General features: G+C 36.9%; 1 protein-coding gene across 1 annotated transcript in view; it reads left to right on the forward strand.

Annotated features, from left to right (window-relative positions):
* Nucleotides 1–16,901, forward strand: part of Myo9a (myosin IXA) — a 171,134-nt gene that overhangs the window by 95,962 nt on the left and 58,271 nt on the right. Inside the window, exons 16-22 of the mRNA XM_051156589.1 lie at nt 556–631; nt 6,393–6,539; nt 7,906–7,945; nt 9,768–9,890; nt 11,455–11,535; nt 13,491–13,601; nt 14,666–14,788. Of these exons, the coding sequence (XP_051012546.1) occupies nt 556–631; nt 6,393–6,539; nt 7,906–7,945; nt 9,768–9,890; nt 11,455–11,535; nt 13,491–13,601; nt 14,666–14,788 (701 nt within the window). The remainder of the gene's footprint in view (nt 1–555; nt 632–6,392; nt 6,540–7,905; nt 7,946–9,767; nt 9,891–11,454; nt 11,536–13,490; nt 13,602–14,665; nt 14,789–16,901) is intronic.

Genomic DNA, 16,901 nt, shown 5'->3' on the forward strand with positions numbered 1-16,901 from the left:
TTTTTTTAGGATTTTCTTTGTATGATTGTGTCATATTTTTTTATGAAGATCTTCTGTAAAGATGCTTGATTTCCTTTCCAATGTATCTTAAACATTTATATATATTGATCACCTTGTATTTACTGAGCCTATAAATATTCATAATCCATGGGGAAATAGTCTTTGATTTTGAATGTTTTTATAGGTAGCATCAATAGATTTCTAAAGTGTATGCTAGATAATCAGCAGTGTGTTTGTTGCCAAAAAGTGATACAAAGGATCACGTTAGCAGTGTTTTTGAGTATCAGAATACATGAGTTTTGTATATATTTAGTCTTTAACCTGCTTACTTTTATACTTCCTAATGTTAATGCTTAAATGAAATTAATAAGTTCCTATTTAGGTTCATTTAATCAAGTTCCAGTTGTGATAGTTACACAACTTCTCTTAGTATCTGACATTTATCATATGTTTAAAACGAAGTTTATTAATTCTTCTCTTTAGAAATTTTTTCTTTAGTATTTTGAAGTTGTACTAATTTGTTGATATTTTATACTTTTTTTCCCCTTTTGTTAGGTATAACCCGAAAAAACCCAAGAACACCTCTTTCCGACCTTCAGGGCATGAACACTCTAAATGAAAAAAATCAACAGTAAGTTTGGTAAATGTTTACAAGGAAATATGAGATGAGTTATTCATCTTACTGATATTTTTGGATATTGCTATATAGCCTGGCAGCCCTTCATCTTGTGATTCTCCTGCCTCAGCCTAAGCATTGGGATTGTAAGTGTGTGCCACCACACTTATTCTGATTTATGTTTTTGCATATTTGTGAAAATGTGTTGTGGGCATGTCTATGTGTGTAAGGGTGAATGCACATAGATCATGGCACATGTGTGGTGGTCAGAACACAGCCTTGGATATCAGCCCCTGTGTTTTGCCTTGTTTGAGGTGGCTGGATCTCTTTGTTGCTCACTTCTGTGTGCATCAGGCTACCTGGCTCATAAGCTTCTGCATACGAGTACTGGGATTATAGATGTGTTTTAGCATCCAGCTTTTTACATTAGTTGTGGGGTTCATACTCAGAGCCTTGGGCTTGTGCAGCAAGTGCATAAAGCACTGAGTTGTTTCTTCTGTCATCAGATTGTTTAACATTTGAAATTTTTATTTAATTGTTTTGTGTTTGTTGGGGTAGCGGAATGTTCATAGTATGTGCTTAGAAGTCAGAGAAAACCTTGGCACCAAGTTCTCTCCTTCATCCAGATGGGATCCAGATCAAATCAGGCTTGATAGTAACTGCCTTATCCTGCTGAGCCATCTTATTTTTTTTTTTTCTCTGAATAGGCCATGTTTTCTGAGTGAGTATATGTTATGTATGTGTTTGAGTATGATTTCTAGTTTTAATTTTTATTGTTATGTATTGAGCATCTGAATATAATAATATGGTAACTAGAAATACATCATTCTTCTTTTGTACATGCCGCCTGTTCTATGTTTGATTCCCCCCCCCCCCTTGCTTTTTCTGTTTGCCTGGTTTTTCAGCTGTAGACTCTCTGTACTCAAGATCAGCTTAAGGTGTACCGTTAAGAACTTCTCGGCTATTTTATGATTCTTTTCATTGGACACATGCAGTTATTTTTCAATTTTATGCACATGAGTTATTTGTTAACATCTGATTTTCAAATCAGAAAAGGAGAAAGTTGAAGGCTAGGGGTAGAAAATGGTGATTATCTCTTAAGTGCACTCAAGTCATTCACGTGGAGGAGATGAGGACTTGTAACAGTGTAGAAGGGACAACAATGACCACCACAGCTTTGTGTTTTGTGTTTTAACTGGACGATGAATGCACATATCAACAGACTCATCGCTAACCCATGGAGGAGAAAGTTCTGTAGGCCATGTTGCCCATGAGCTGCATGGAAGCTATTCCAAGAAGGTGGATACAGCTCTCTCCTACCACTTAGTTGACATTTAGTAGAGAAACTTTTCCATGGAAGGTACAAGTTATCAGTCAACCTCAGATTTCCAAATTATAGTTGTTTTTATTTAGTTTTATTTAGTTTTGCTTTCTACAGTTTCTTTATTCATGGTTGTCTGTGACCTCAGAAATATTAAACAGGAAATTCTAAAAATAAAAAAGTCCTTAATTTTAAATTAGGTGCTATTTTTTATATTGTAATGATGTCACTTTTACGAATGTTGATTCTTACCAATGTGCTGTTTTATTATTAATGTTGCTAATTCCTTACCAGGGCTAATTTGGAAATGGAACTTACCATAGGCATTTGTCTTAGTGTTCATTGCTTTGAAGAGATACCATGAGCATGGCAGCTCTTTTAAAATATAAGGCATTTAATTGGGGCTGGCTTACAGTTTCAGAGGTTTAGTCTATTTTCATCATGGCAAGAAGCATGGTGGTAAACAGGCAGACATGGTGCTGGAGAAGGAGCTTTGAGTTACTGGATCTGCACGCAACAGGAAGAGGGAAAGCCCCTGGGGGCTGGCTTGGGCTATTGAAACCTCAAAGCCTACCCCCAGGGGACACACTTTTCTCCTACAAGGCCACACCTCCTAATCCCTCCCAACTAGTACCACTCCCTGATGACCAAGCATTCAATATATGTACCTATGGGGGCCATTCTTATTCAAACCACCAGAGTATTTGTATGGAAGAAGTGAATACAGTCTTTGGTGGACTTGCGTACTGTCGTTTTCAGATATGGGGATCTTGGAATATATTCCTATAGTTTTATTCAAAAATGTTCACTTAGTGCAATTGTTGTCTCAAGTGGGGAGACACATATCTGTCTGCCATTAGATGGGTAATATTACTCCTTCCCATATGTTTTTCCCCATCCAGTACCAGGGGCTGAATTTAGAACCTTGTTGATGCCAGGCCAGCACTCTACACTGAACACTGTCCCTAGTACTAGCCCTCTTTTTACTTTGTTTTTGGTAGGATCACACTAAATTGCCCCAGCTGATCTTCAACTCATACTGTAGCTCACGACTTGTGATACTCCTCCTCTCAAGTTAGTAAACATTGTTATCGCCATGATACTTAATGAGCTGGTAGTCTTAAATTAAATGCTTTTCAAATTAAACTTTTAGGGCCTGGAGAGATGGCTTAGCGGTTAAGAGCACTGACTGCTCTTCCAGAGGACCCGGGTTCAATTCCCAGCACACACATGGCAGTTCACAACTGTCTGTAACTCTAATATGACACCCTTACACAGACATACATGCAGGCAAAACACTAATGCACTAAAAACAAAGAAATTATTAAAGAAAATTAAACTTTTAAAATTACTTATTGAGGCTTCTTCATTTTATGCCGTTAATCTCTCTTATTTCGTTTGAGACAGGATCTTGCTATGTTTTTCCAGCTATCTTGATACTTGGTATGCAGTCCAGACTGCCCTGGAATTCAGGCAATTCTCCTGCAGAAGCTTCATATTCTTCATTTCCTTCTAATCTCCATTTAATTAATTTAAAAATACTTTTGTGATAAGACTTAGTATATAAAATTGGGGCTGTCTTTGAGCCTTATCCATGAGATCTTTCCTAACTACTCTATTTTAATTAAAAGTTTATCATTTTATTTTGCCTAGCTTTTCTCATATGGTTATTTGACCCACAACATGTTTTCTTAAGTGCTTACTGGTCTCCTCATACTTTATTATAAACCATGTGATAGTAATAAGTTTTTTAGTTTGGTTTAGTTTGGTTGAAATGTAGTTTGGTACCAAATAATTATTTTAAACTAGTGAATGAATATATTCTGCAAATTTATGTATGATACTAATGTATTTAATTTTTACGAGTTTCAAGTTTTCTTTCTCAATATTTACTGGGTTCTCCCACCTCGTTTTTGAGACAGGGTTTCTTTGTGTAACAGATAGCCTTGGCTATCCTGGAACTCATTTTGTAGACCGTGCTGGGATTAAAGTCATGTACCACGGCACTGGGCTTCTTAAGAATATTACTGTAGTTCCCTCACCCTCATGACTGGATAGTTTTATTCCTAGGTTTTTTATTGTTTGTTTTGTCTTGTTTTTTTGAGACAGGGTCTCTATGTAGCTCTGCTGTCCTGGGATTCACTGTATCAACCAAGCTGGCCTCAAACTCATAGAGATCCTACTGCCCTTGCATCCAGGGTGCTGGGACCACCATGTCTGACCTCCTTCAAGTGTTTTGAGTTTCATTGTTTTGGTTTCTTTTCTATGCTGGAGGCTTTCCTTGGTTGTCTAGTGAGCATGTTTAAGAATGAAAGCACTATCCGTTTGGGTGGCTGAAGTCATTTCATGAAACATCAGTTCCTTCTTATTTGCCTAAATTCTCCCCCACAATGTATGCCAACTGACTACTTAGATTATATAAGCTAAAATGAATTATATAATTCTTGGAAAAGCTGGATAAAAAGACTCAGTACCTATATTTTCAATATTGCCCTTAACTTCTGTGCAAAATATTATTCCCTTCACGAATGGATGCTGTTGTTTAGATTACAGACTTTCTCTTTGACTCCTTGTTCATATAAAGAAAGAACAAAGTTCGAGAAATTAATGTGTCATTCATATTACAAAGATATATCATTTGTTCTCAGTTTATTCTCTTTGTTCTTAAATGTTAATTCATTTAAAATATAATTTGTATTTTTAATGATTTCTGAAGTGATTTATATCTACTGTCTTAACCTAGAAAGCCCTTAATTAAATATTATACTATAATCACTGGCAATTGTCTATTTATTCCTCTGCCTGTAATGTTGATTATAGCACTTAAATCTGTAGCAACAGCTTAATATTTTTAGTTGGTGTGTCAGTGGCGTAGGTGTTTATGAATAAGACCGCTCAGGAAGAAATAGATACTCCATAGAATCATGTGACTATTGGTATTATAAATCTCAGTAAAGATTTTTGAAAGCTCTAAAAAAAAAATCATAGATCAATCCATTTGTCCACAAATTTTGGAAATTCCTTGTTTTTAATAGCTGAATAGTATTCCATAGTGTAAATATTCCACAGTTTCTTTATCCATTCTTCTACTGAGGGACACTTAGGCTGTTTCTGTGTTCTGACTATTATGAATAAGGCTGCTATGAATATGGTTGAGCATATGTCCCTGTTGTGTGCTGGAGCATCTTCTGGGTATATTCCAAGGAGTGGAATAGCTGGGTCTTGAGGAAGCCCTATTCCCAGTTTTCTGAGATAGCACCAGACAGATTTCCAAAGTCTGCATTCCCACCAGCAATGAGGGAGTGTTCCTCTTTCTCCATATCCTCGCCAGCATGTGTTGTCACTTGAATGTTTGATTTTAGCCATTCTGATGGGTGTAAGATGGAGTCTCAGAGTTGTTTTGATTTGCATTTCTCTGATGACTAGAGATGTTGAGCATTTCTTTAAGTGTGTCTCAGCCATTTGATATTCCTCTGTTGAGAATTCTCTGTTTAATTCTGAGCCCCATTTCTCAATTGGAACTAGAAATGATCATAATGAGTGAGCTAACCCAGAAGCAGAGAGACTCAAATGGTATATACTCACTTATAACTGGACACTAGCCCAAGGGGCAGTGTCCCATGAAAGTCTTCACTTACCAGGAAAGTGAGACAGAGGGGAATACATCCTATTGAGATTCTAGGTGAGAAAAATATAGGAGATAGGGAAATAAATGGATCCAGAGGGTCCTAGAAACCTACAAGAGGAACACTATGATGGGTGGATCTGAGCCCAGGGGTTCTACTTGATCTAAGGCACCAACCAAGGACAAAACGTGCAGCCATCATCAAACCCCTACCCAGATCTAACCAAGGGACAGAACATTCTCCACAGTTAAGTGGAGACTGGGGACTGACTTTCACAAGATCTCTGGTGCCCCATATTTGGCCATGTCCCCTTGATGGGGAGGCCCAATGGCACTCGGAGGAAGGATAGCAGACTACCAAGAAGAGACTTGATACTCTAGCACCATATTCATGGGGAGGAGGTCCCCCTCCATTACAGTCATAGGGAAGGGGAATGGGGTGAAAGCGGGAGGGAGGGAGCAATGGGAGGATGCATGGGATGGGATAGCAAATGAGATGTAATATGAATTATTTTTAAATAAAAATGTGTTTAAAAAACATCATAGATTCTATTGTACATTAAAACATATAACTTACATATAACAATGTTAATGATGTTATCTATATGATATAGCCATCTTACCTGTATATAAATGTGTCAGAATCCACTAAAGTTTTCTTTCTGATTGACTGAGAGGTCCTACTTTATTGGTAATCATTGTAATAAACCATTTTATGCTGCTTAGCATTAAAATCTTTAAATGTTCCATTTTAAAAATATACCATATTTTGTATTAATACAATAATATGGAGATAATTAAATTAAGGAAACTATACTATTTTTTTCCAGTGATACGTTTGATATTGCCTGGAATGTCAGAACTGGCATTCGCCAAAGCAGACTACCAACTAGCAACACTTCCTTGCTTGATAAAGATGGGATATTTGCTAATTCAGCAAGCAGTAAACTGCTGGAGAGAGCTCATGGAATTCTCACGTCAGTATTGGTTATTAATAGACTTTTTTGTTTGTTTATTTGGTTGGTTTTTTTGAGACAGGGCTTCTCTGTGTAGCCTTGGCTGTCCTGGACTCCATTTGTAGACCAGGCTGGTCTCAATCTCACAGCGATCCACCTGCCTCTGCCAGAGTGCTGGGATTATAGGCATGTGCCACTGTGCCCGGCTATTAATAGACTATTTAAGGGAGTATTTTACTAAATTTTCTTGCAGAAGATATAATGAGAAATGAAGTAGTATTTTCATGGATATAATTTTGATTGAAAAAGATTGAAATGTACAGTTTTTAAAACTGTGACTCTAATGCATTATATATAGTATTGCTTTGTTTTCTCTTCCTGTTTTCCGTATTCACTAGCAAAAATAAAAGTAGATTAAACTTAATTACAGGGAATTCTTGTTATTTTCTTGTAGAGAAAGACAAAACTTAGCTCTTTTAGGATTCCCTGTCATGTCTACAACTATTATTCTTTAGGTCTAGCATTGGACAGGAAAATCTCATGCACATGGTATACATGGCAGCATGTGCAGTATCTTATAAGAGTCATTTTTTATTACCTGATGAAGGAATTAGTTTGGACATAGCAATAACTATGCATGCTCTCTAATGAAGTAATTGCTTAATAGTGTCAATAGGCTTGATTTATGCAAATCTTGCTCTACTCATGAAATGAATCCCAATTCAATTAATTTTCTCAATAATGCTAAAAAAAAAAAAAAAAAAAAAAAAAACAAACAAAAAAAAACTTGTCCTTACTTTATAGTCTCACACAATGAAACCAAGGTTTAGAGAAGCTCTACTTCAGTATAACTTCTCAGCCAGGGCTCTAGGCACTGAGCTGTATTTGCTCTTTTTCTGAAGCCATAATAAAAGTTAATTTTTGTTTATAAGTAGGGAAAATGAGTAGAAAATTTTAATTTCTAAAATGAAAGATTATATTTTGCTGAAATGTATGTTTTTAACTATTTATGAAATACAGGCATATCTTAAAACCTTTTAATGGTAGAAGTAAAGCTTCGAAGGTGTTAGAAAGTAGAACCCTAACTACGTACAAGAAAGCAAAACTTAATGGCTTCAAAAGCACAGCCCCACATCACTGATCTTCAGGCTCGACTCCTGCTTATACTCAAGTTACAACCCTGATACTTCTGTGTCTTGACCCTGCTTACTTTGTTCTCAATGATGCCTGCTTGATTGAGTCAGATAACGTTTTTTGCATAGAGTACCCACATTTCCCAATGGAAGAATTGAGAATTTAGTTGCACCGAGAAGGCTCTTTTATCACTCATTTATACTGTAGGGTTTTATTTTTTTTTTTCCTTCTAATGAATGTTTTATCTTTATAGGAGAAGCAAAAACTTCAAATTAAAACCTGTTCTTCCAAAGGTGAGTACTGTGGAAAAAAAATGTTGTTACTAGTTCCCTATTGTCTTTTTTTTTAAATTTATGCCATCAATGTTTATAAATCAAATATATGAAAAACGTTATTTATGTCCAAAATACAGACTATATGTACTTAGCGGGATCCATTTTAGAAATAGCAAAGCCTGTTAGGAATTGGACAAGCCTAATAGTTCAAGCATAAATAACTACTCATGATAAATATTATTCTCTAGTTTCTTTTAAAGCTTCTGATTATACAAGTTCTGTTTAGTAATTGCTACTTTTCATTTTTCTTTGAGCCAGGTGAAAGTGAAAATCTGAATTCTGAAAACATTTCTACTTAGTGATTATGTGATTCTCATCTATTATAAATATTGCACAGTGTTTCTATAAAGAGTTAAATAATCTCTGAGGGCCAGTTTTCTGTTGTAAGTACTTAGGTCTACTGTTGTAGTATAAACACAACTTTAGATAATATGAAACTGAACAAGTAAGTCCATGTGCTGATAAAACTCATTTATGAACACTGACATTGAATTTCATATAAATTTTTATATTAAAATCAGTGAAAAGGAGCTGGAGAGATGGCACAGAGGTTAAGAGCACTGGCTGCTCTTTCAAAGATCCTGAGTTCAATTACCAGCAACCACATGGTAACTTACAACCATCTACAACCATCTATACTGAGATCTGGTGCCCTCTTCTGGCATGTGTGTACACACAGGCAAAACACTATATACATAATAAATAAAAAATGTTTTAAAAAAACAGGTTTATTTTATTGTATTTATATTTTTGGTTTTTCAAGATGGGGTTTCTCTGTGTAGCCTTGGCTACGTAGACTTACTTTGTAGAACAGGCTGGCCACAAACTCACAGTGATCCATCTGCCTCTGCCTCTGCCTCCCGAATGCTGGGATTAAAGGCGTGTGCCACCACACCCGGCCTTTATTTTATTTTTTGAGACAGAGTTTATCTGTATAGTCTTGGTTGTCCTGGACTCACTTTCTAGAGAAAATTTTTAAGGTAGGGGTTAGGGTGCTGGATTGGTCTCAGAGTTGTTCTGCATTGTAGCACCAGTAAACTCCTGAGAGCCTTATAAGAGTGCATGTCCTGGCTCTCTCCCCTTATTTGCTCTTGAGACAAAACGAGGTCTTGAATGTCCCTGGAACAAGTTCATCTGTATATTAGATCTCACATTTCTATTACACTCACCCAAAGGAAGGACTCCTCATTTACCTACCTCTAGAAGTTGATGGATTCTGAATTCCTGAGTCTTTAGACCAGTCAGAAGGAACCTGCTAGTGCCACCCCACTGCTTATAAGCCCTGCTACCCATTGTGTAATGAGGGGATCGCAGAGCTAAACTGTATTTACTTTACAGTAATTGTAACAATGCAGATGTCCTTTACTCTGCCTCTGAACACTTAGAACACTCCAGTGCTTAGAGATTCGGAGTAGAGAGTGTTAAAAGTGCCTTTATGTGCATTTTGCCCCAAGAACAGAACTAGTAGCCAATGCCTTTGCCTCAGTTATGCTTGTCCTGCTTCATACAGTATTTAACTGGCCAGTTTAAGCCACTTCCAGAATTCTAGATGCAATAGTTTAGGAAATGTAGTTTAAAATTGAATTTTTTAGCTTTTGGAGGAAGGAGAGGGAAGAATGGCTATTAACTCACACTTTTCATTTAATCATATTCATACACGAAATGTTTTTGTACATAGTGTTGGAAATGAATAATTACAGTGTTGCCCAAAGTAACACACGAACAGAGTGAAAGTAGATCTGCAAGGTGAAGCTAGTAGTGTTTTTTCTCTTGCCTTTAGCACTTGCTGGATGTGAATTCTTTGAAGCATCTGACAAGACTGACCCTTCAGGATCGAATCACCAAATCTCTTCTTCATTTGCACAAGAAGAAGAAACCTCCCAGTATCAGTGCCCAGTTTCAGGTTATTACCTCTTCTCATGCCAAATAAAATCTGGTGGTTTTTTGTTTGTTTGTTTGTTTGTTTGTTTTGTTTTTACTATTGTTGAAGGATCAAAGTGAGCTGCAAGATCATTGATATGACAGGATTCGTACGCCTAAGAAGCTGTAGTGCTGAGTGCTTCGATTAGAAAAGGGTTAGGTTGTATGTCCAAGAATCAAGGTCTTCAATAAAATAGAAAGTGAAGAATACTTTAAACTCAGAGCACGTAGAAAGAAGGAAAGAAACAAAGATAAATCTATGAAACTATAAACAGAGGAGGGGCTGGAGAGGGCTTTGTAGCTTAGAGTGTAAATGTGCTTGCAGAGGACTTGAGTTAGGTTCCCAGCACCCACATAGGGTGCCTCCCAATCACCTCTTAACTGCCTTGGACCTTTGTGGACACATACACATAACCAGAAATACAATAAATCTTAAAAAGAAAAATTCAGAAAAAGAAAACAAAAGCTGAAGATTACTGGAGGACAATAAGACAGTAAGAACAGATCAAAAACGGATAATGCCTCTAACTAGACAATAGAAGAGAATATGACTACATCCTCCACAAATATTAAAGTTAAAATTAAATTAAGGTACTACTTTTCTTAATAATTTAAATAACTGGACAGGATAGAAGAATATCAGGGCAGGGCATGGTGACGTATGTCTGTAATTCCAGTACACAGAAGGCTGATACAGGAACATCACAAGTTAAGGTCAGCCTGAGCTACATAGCTTGTGATAGGCCAGCTGGAACAAGTATTAAAGAGCCTCTCTCAAAACAAAGATAGGAGTGGGAGGGGGGGAACAGAGCTACCTAAAATGTGTGTTTGAGCAAAGTTACCTAATTCATGTGAAGAAGAACCTATTCTCTATTTAGAGTATTCGGAAATGCATCGGCAATAATGACTATTGCTAGGGGATCAGCTTTAAGATCGAACTGTATTTCTTATCCTCAGCAATTCTTTTTGTTTTGTTTTGTTTTGCTTTGTTTGAGACAGGGTTTCTCTGTATAGCCGTGGCTGTCCTGGACTTGCTTTGTAGAGCAGGCTAGCAATTCTTGATGTAACCAGAATGCGAATATATACAATTTTCTTCTCAGAAACAAACCTTTCTATGCATAGAAAGTTTTTGCTTATTTTGCCACACTGCTGTTTATATGTAACCGATGGGCAGTTAGATCTTCATGTGGGTCCCCCCAGTGAGTTGAGCGTGTGCTGTTTATAACATGGACTTTGTTGCCTGCTTTCAATTACTTTGCCCTAACCTGGCTGCCTTTCCTGGCCTCAGTGGATGAGGGGGAGCTCAGTACTGATGCGACTTTCTGTGCTGGGGTGGATTGGAGTTGGTGGGGGCTCCCCTTTTCTGAGGACAAGGGAGTGGGGAATAGGAGGAAGAGAGTGGGAAGGAGGGACCAAGAGGAGAAGTGGGGAAGGGGTTACATCTGGGATATAAAGTGAATATATAAATTAAAAAAACAAAAAACCAAACATGTCACTTGTCAGTTCTTGAGCAAAAGAGAATACTAATGTCACTACTTTTATTGCAGGCCTCCTTAAGCAAGCTGATGGAAACACTTGGTCAGGCAGAACCATATTTTGTAAAATGCATTCGCTCAAATGCTGAAAAGGTAAAAGTATCCTGTACATCACAGCACATCAGTCAGCTTATTTCAAAACAAACTTTGAATTCCCTTGAAAGTGACCAGAGGAAAAACTATACATACTTTTTGTAAAAAAAAAATTATATTTCATAAGTATTATTTATAGCTATTTTTAAAAAATCTCCATACTTACCCAATTTTAAGATGTTTGTGGATTTGATTCAGCATGTGCTAGAATCAGAGAGGCAAATATTAATACCCCTTGAAATTCCATCAGGAAAAAAGGGATTTTTTTCCTATGAAAATTTTGTTATTTTGAAGGTTAATTAATCTCTTTTTGGATATAGTTATAGCTCTTAGTTATTGTTTAGTATTTTCATATTTAGAAATTTTTACCCTTACTTTTTCTATTGCAGCCCCTTTAATTAGCACTTGTCAAAGGGTAGAGTGTAAGTATATTTGTCATCTTTATGCTCATTTAGGAAAAAGTTTGCAGCTAAAAAGCTTAAATACAGTAGACATTAAGTTCATCTTTCTTGATTATTTATGTGTATGTATGTGTGCACAAGTACCATAGTGCACATGTGTAGGAGTTATTAGCCATATTTTAAATAATTTTTAATAAACAGTCTGCAATTCTGCTGCTTTGTTTTGGGGCTGATAAGATGGCTCAGCAAGTAAAGCCTCCTGAGCCAAGCTTGATAACCTTTTTATTCTCAGAATCCCCATGGTGGAAGAAGACTGACTTCAGTAAGTTCTCCTCTGACTTTCCATGTGTGCTGTGGCACACTCATACCTGCGCACGCACGTGTACACACACACACACACACACACACACACACACACACGTTACTTCATTATTCCATGACTTAAGTATTTTATGTGTGTAATGATCTACTGTAATTATAGGATTAAATTCATAGTTCTTTTTGATTATCAGCACCTTACAGCTATGAAGTGCTTAGTTTCTCCTTGTATTGAGTAGAAGTATGAGTTCCAATTATTGAGACCTTGTTGTTGAAAAGTTGAGTTGATAAAATGTATCAGGTCCTAGGATAAGTTATCAATATATGTTATATATATTCGCATATAACATGCACATGCACACGCGCGCGCGCACACACACACGTCCTTTTAAGATTGCCTTAGAGGATCATTAAAAATAATATTATGACCGACCAGGACATAATATCAGAAGCTACAAATATATCTCCTAGAAGTGTAGCTACTGAGATCCCTAGGCGTGACAAGATAGTTAGTCTTTTTCCTGTGAATGCCTGTGTAATAACATTCCCAGGACTACAAGGATTTTTCCCCTTTTTTCTGTATTGCATGTTTGTGTCATAAGCAAAAGTATTATGGAAATAAACAAATCTGTCTTTTTTTGGGGGGGTGGATTTCGAGACAGGGTCTCTCTGTGTAGTCTTGGCTGTCCTGGACTTGGCTTTGTAAACCAGGCTGGCCTTGAACTCACAGTGATCCACCTGCCTCTGCCTCCCAAGTGCTGAGATTAAAGGCGTGCACCACCACGCCCGGCACAAATCTGTCTTTTATTAGGAGAATTTTGTCAGTTCTTAGCCAAGGCAACAAATGAAGTAGGTCTGCTATTTTCTTAGTGACATTATCAGATAAATATCTTGATGAAACACAAAATTGTAAACAAAGTTTGGTTAAATACATTAATGCCATTAGTTTGTAGTGACTGTGCCTTGAGGCCTTTGTACACCCACATTTCTACTGTGCTTTGTTGTTCATTTGGCTTCATGACTAGGGAGCCTCGAAAATTGCTTTCTCCCTCGTTACTTCAGGTCAGGACAATCATCTTTTCATAAGTTACCAGTTAGGAGGAGAGCTTGTCCATTCTTAAACTGACTAAATCAGTCCCTGGATACTCAAAAGTTAGCTGTACTTTTAAGACAAACTGAAATTTGGAGATTTACTAACCTTTTTTTTTTTTTTTTTTTTTCATTTGTTTGTTTTAGCTGCCCTTAAGATTCAATGATGCCTTGGTACTAAGACAGCTTCGGTACACTGGGATGCTGGAAACAGTTCGGATTCGCCAGTCAGGATATAGCTCCAAATATTCTTTCCAGGTTCTATGTGTCTATAATATATTTAAGTTAATATATAATTTTATATGGATATATGTGTATGATATGGATACATACATATTTTTAAAGGGTTTTTATTTTGTGTCTATGGGTGTTTTGCCTGCATGTAGAAGTATGCACCGTTTGCATGGAGTGCCTTTGGAGGCCAGAAGCAAGTGTCATATTCCTCTGAAGGAGTTACAGCTGGTTGTTAGCAGGCATGTAGATGCTTGGACTCTAACCCAGACACTTGGAAGAGTGTCCAGTACTCTTAATCATTGAGCCATCTCTTCTGTCCCTCCTGTTTTTATTTTAAAGCAAAAAACTTTCTTTTATTTCACCCTACTTTTTTATTAGTAAGTTTTATTCTTTGACAATTTTATACAGGTATATAATAATTCTGTTTACTCTCATACCCACTCCCTGTTATCACTTTTCTCTCCCTGCCAGTTTGGCACCTTGTACTTAAAAGAATGAAAAAACAGGCCATAGAGTACCTTCACTTGGGTGGCTCACTGCCCTCTTGCAGTGGAGTCTGAATATTTTTTTTACATTGCCTTACTTTTTGTTTTGGTTTTATTTCGAGACAGGGTTTCTCTATGTAGCCTTGGCTGTCCTGGACTCGCTTTGTAGACCACCACGTTGGCCTCAAACTCACAGGGATCCACCTGCCTCCGCCTCCCAAGTGCTGGAATTAAAGGTGTTTACCACCACACCGGCTCTACATTGTCTTACTTTAAATACTTTTCTTTTTATGGGCTGGAGAGATGGCTCAGAGGTTAAGAGCACTGTCTGCTCTTCCAGAGGTCCTGAGTTCAATTCCCAGCAACCACGTGGCAGTTCACAACTGTCTGTAACTTCAGTTTCAGAGGAAACAACACACTCTCACAGACATACATGCAAGCAAAACATCAATGTAAATAAATGAAAGTAAATATTTTTAAAAAGTTGTCTTTTTATTAAAAGACTGAGAAACCCATTAATAAAAGGCTGGTCAGTCAGCTTAGGGCATAATACTTACCTAGTTACCTTGTGATTTGATACCAATTTTTTTTTAAACTTTTCAGGATTTTGTGAGCCACTTTCATGTACTACTTCCCCAAAATATTATCCCATCTAAATTTAACATTCAAGATTTCTTCAGGAAAATCAATATTAATCCTGATAATTATCAAGTTGGAAAAACCATGGTAAGTACATATATAGCCTTATTTAAATTGAGTCTTATGAAAAGATAGTACATATCAAGTATTACAAGGAAATTGATTAAACTAGGTAAATGTTTACATTTACTCATTTGTTTGTTTATTCTGTCTATCCATCTTATCCTTCCTTCCTTCCTATCTTTATCTACCTATCTATCTGCGATGGCATGAGTATGGAAGTCAGGGGAGTCAATTCTTTTCCTTTATCATGTGAGTACCAGGGATAAGACTCGAGTTTTCAGTCTTGACAGTAAGTGCCTACACTATCCTATTTTGCTGGCCCATTAATAATTATGTATTATTATCATCTCTATTATTATTATTATTACTATTATTATTATTATTATATTTGTGTATGAGTAATGTGTGAATGCTATCATACCCATGGAAGACAATTTTCAGGAGTTGCTGTTCTTTTTATCTTATGTTCATAGATAAAACTTAGGTTCTTATGCTTACATACCAGACACTTCTACTCAATGAACTCTCTTATGTGACCCTGGGATTTAGTAGTAAAGGTGCTTGCTGTCAAGCCTGATAACCTGTGTTTAGTCCCAGAACCCATGTGGTAGTTGGAAGAGAAATGACTTCTATTGTTGCGTGACACCTACACACACCCAACTTAAAATGAAATGTTGTAATCAGTATTAATCATAGAATTTCTGGTCAGTGGCTGGGCGTGGTGGTGCATTTCTTTATTTTATTTTATTATTTTTTTAAATTAATTTATTCTTGTTACATCTCAATGGTTATCCCATCCCTTGTATCCTCCCATTCTTCCCTCCCTCCCATTTTCCCCTTATTCCCCTCCCCTATGACTGTGCCTGAGGGGAATTACCTCCCCCTGTATATGCTCATAGGGTATCAAGTCTCTTCTTGGTAGTCTGCTATCCTTCCTTTGAGTGCCACCAGGTCTCCCCCTCCAGGGGACATGGTCAAATATGAGGCAGGTGGTGCATTTCTTTAATCCTTGTACTCAGGGAGACAGAGGCCAGCCTGGTCTACAAAGTGAGTCCAGGACAGCCAAGGCTACACAGAGAAAATTTGTCTTGAAAAAAACAAAACAATTCTGGTCAGTGTTCTAGTTCTGAGTACACCTTCAGTTTTAATTCAAATCATGTCTAAGATAGTCCACAGTAACATTATCCAGATGTCTCTACTGCCCTTTTCTTTCTTAGCTTTTATTTGTATTTCCACCTCTTCCTCGTCCTCCCCCATTTTTTTCAAGCAGAAAACCACGATCATCTTGGTCTTACGCTGTGATTTAATCCTTTTGCCAAATTTTTTTTTTTTCCTTAGAAATGATACTCATATCTCAGCCCATTTCTCCATTTCTGGTTCAGTTTTATTTGTTCTTTAGTTCATTTCCTCTATATTAATTTGACAATATTAAACTGCTAGTTTTGTTTTATTTTAGTCATTCCATTTAACTTATTCTGCCCATTTATTAAAATCACTTAAATATGCTGCTTTCTTTATTTTGACCTCGTGCTCAATTATAACTCCAATAAACTCCCCATTAAATTTATATATCTTCCTGGGACTGGAGAGATGTCTCAGAAGTTAAGAGCACTGACTGCTCTTCCAAAGGTCCTGAGTTCAATTCCCAGCGACCACATGCTGGCTCACAACCATCCATAATGTGATCTGATGCTCTCTTCTGGCCTACAGATGCACATGCAGACAGAGCACTGTATACATAATAAATAAGTCTTTAAAAAATTATGTATCTTCCTTACTCACACTGACTGATCCTTCTTATTGTCTGGGTACTGTGTGCCTATGATTCAAACACTAGAAAGCAGTGCCAGGAGAATCACTAATTGAAGACCATTCTCAGCTGCAAAGAAGTTCAAGGCCATCGTGGGCTACGTGAACATTTTCACAAAACAAAAAACATTTCCATGTTATAGCATCATAATATTTAGTAGTACTTTATTAAGAGTAATCGTTCAGTGGTTTTAGGTTTTCTAACTCCTTATGTTGCTCAGGTAAGATATTTTATCTCCAGTCCTTAGTAGTTCACTTGTTAACTCTTGATATAATACCTGCCTGCTCCTGAAGATGCACCATAGCTCTGTTTCAAAAAGATGTGTCT

The sequence above is a fragment of the Acomys russatus genome, chromosome 14 (genome assembly GCF_903995435.1).
Source record: "Acomys russatus chromosome 14, mAcoRus1.1, whole genome shotgun sequence".
NCBI classification, from domain to species: Eukaryota; Metazoa; Chordata; class Mammalia; order Rodentia; family Muridae; genus Acomys; species Acomys russatus.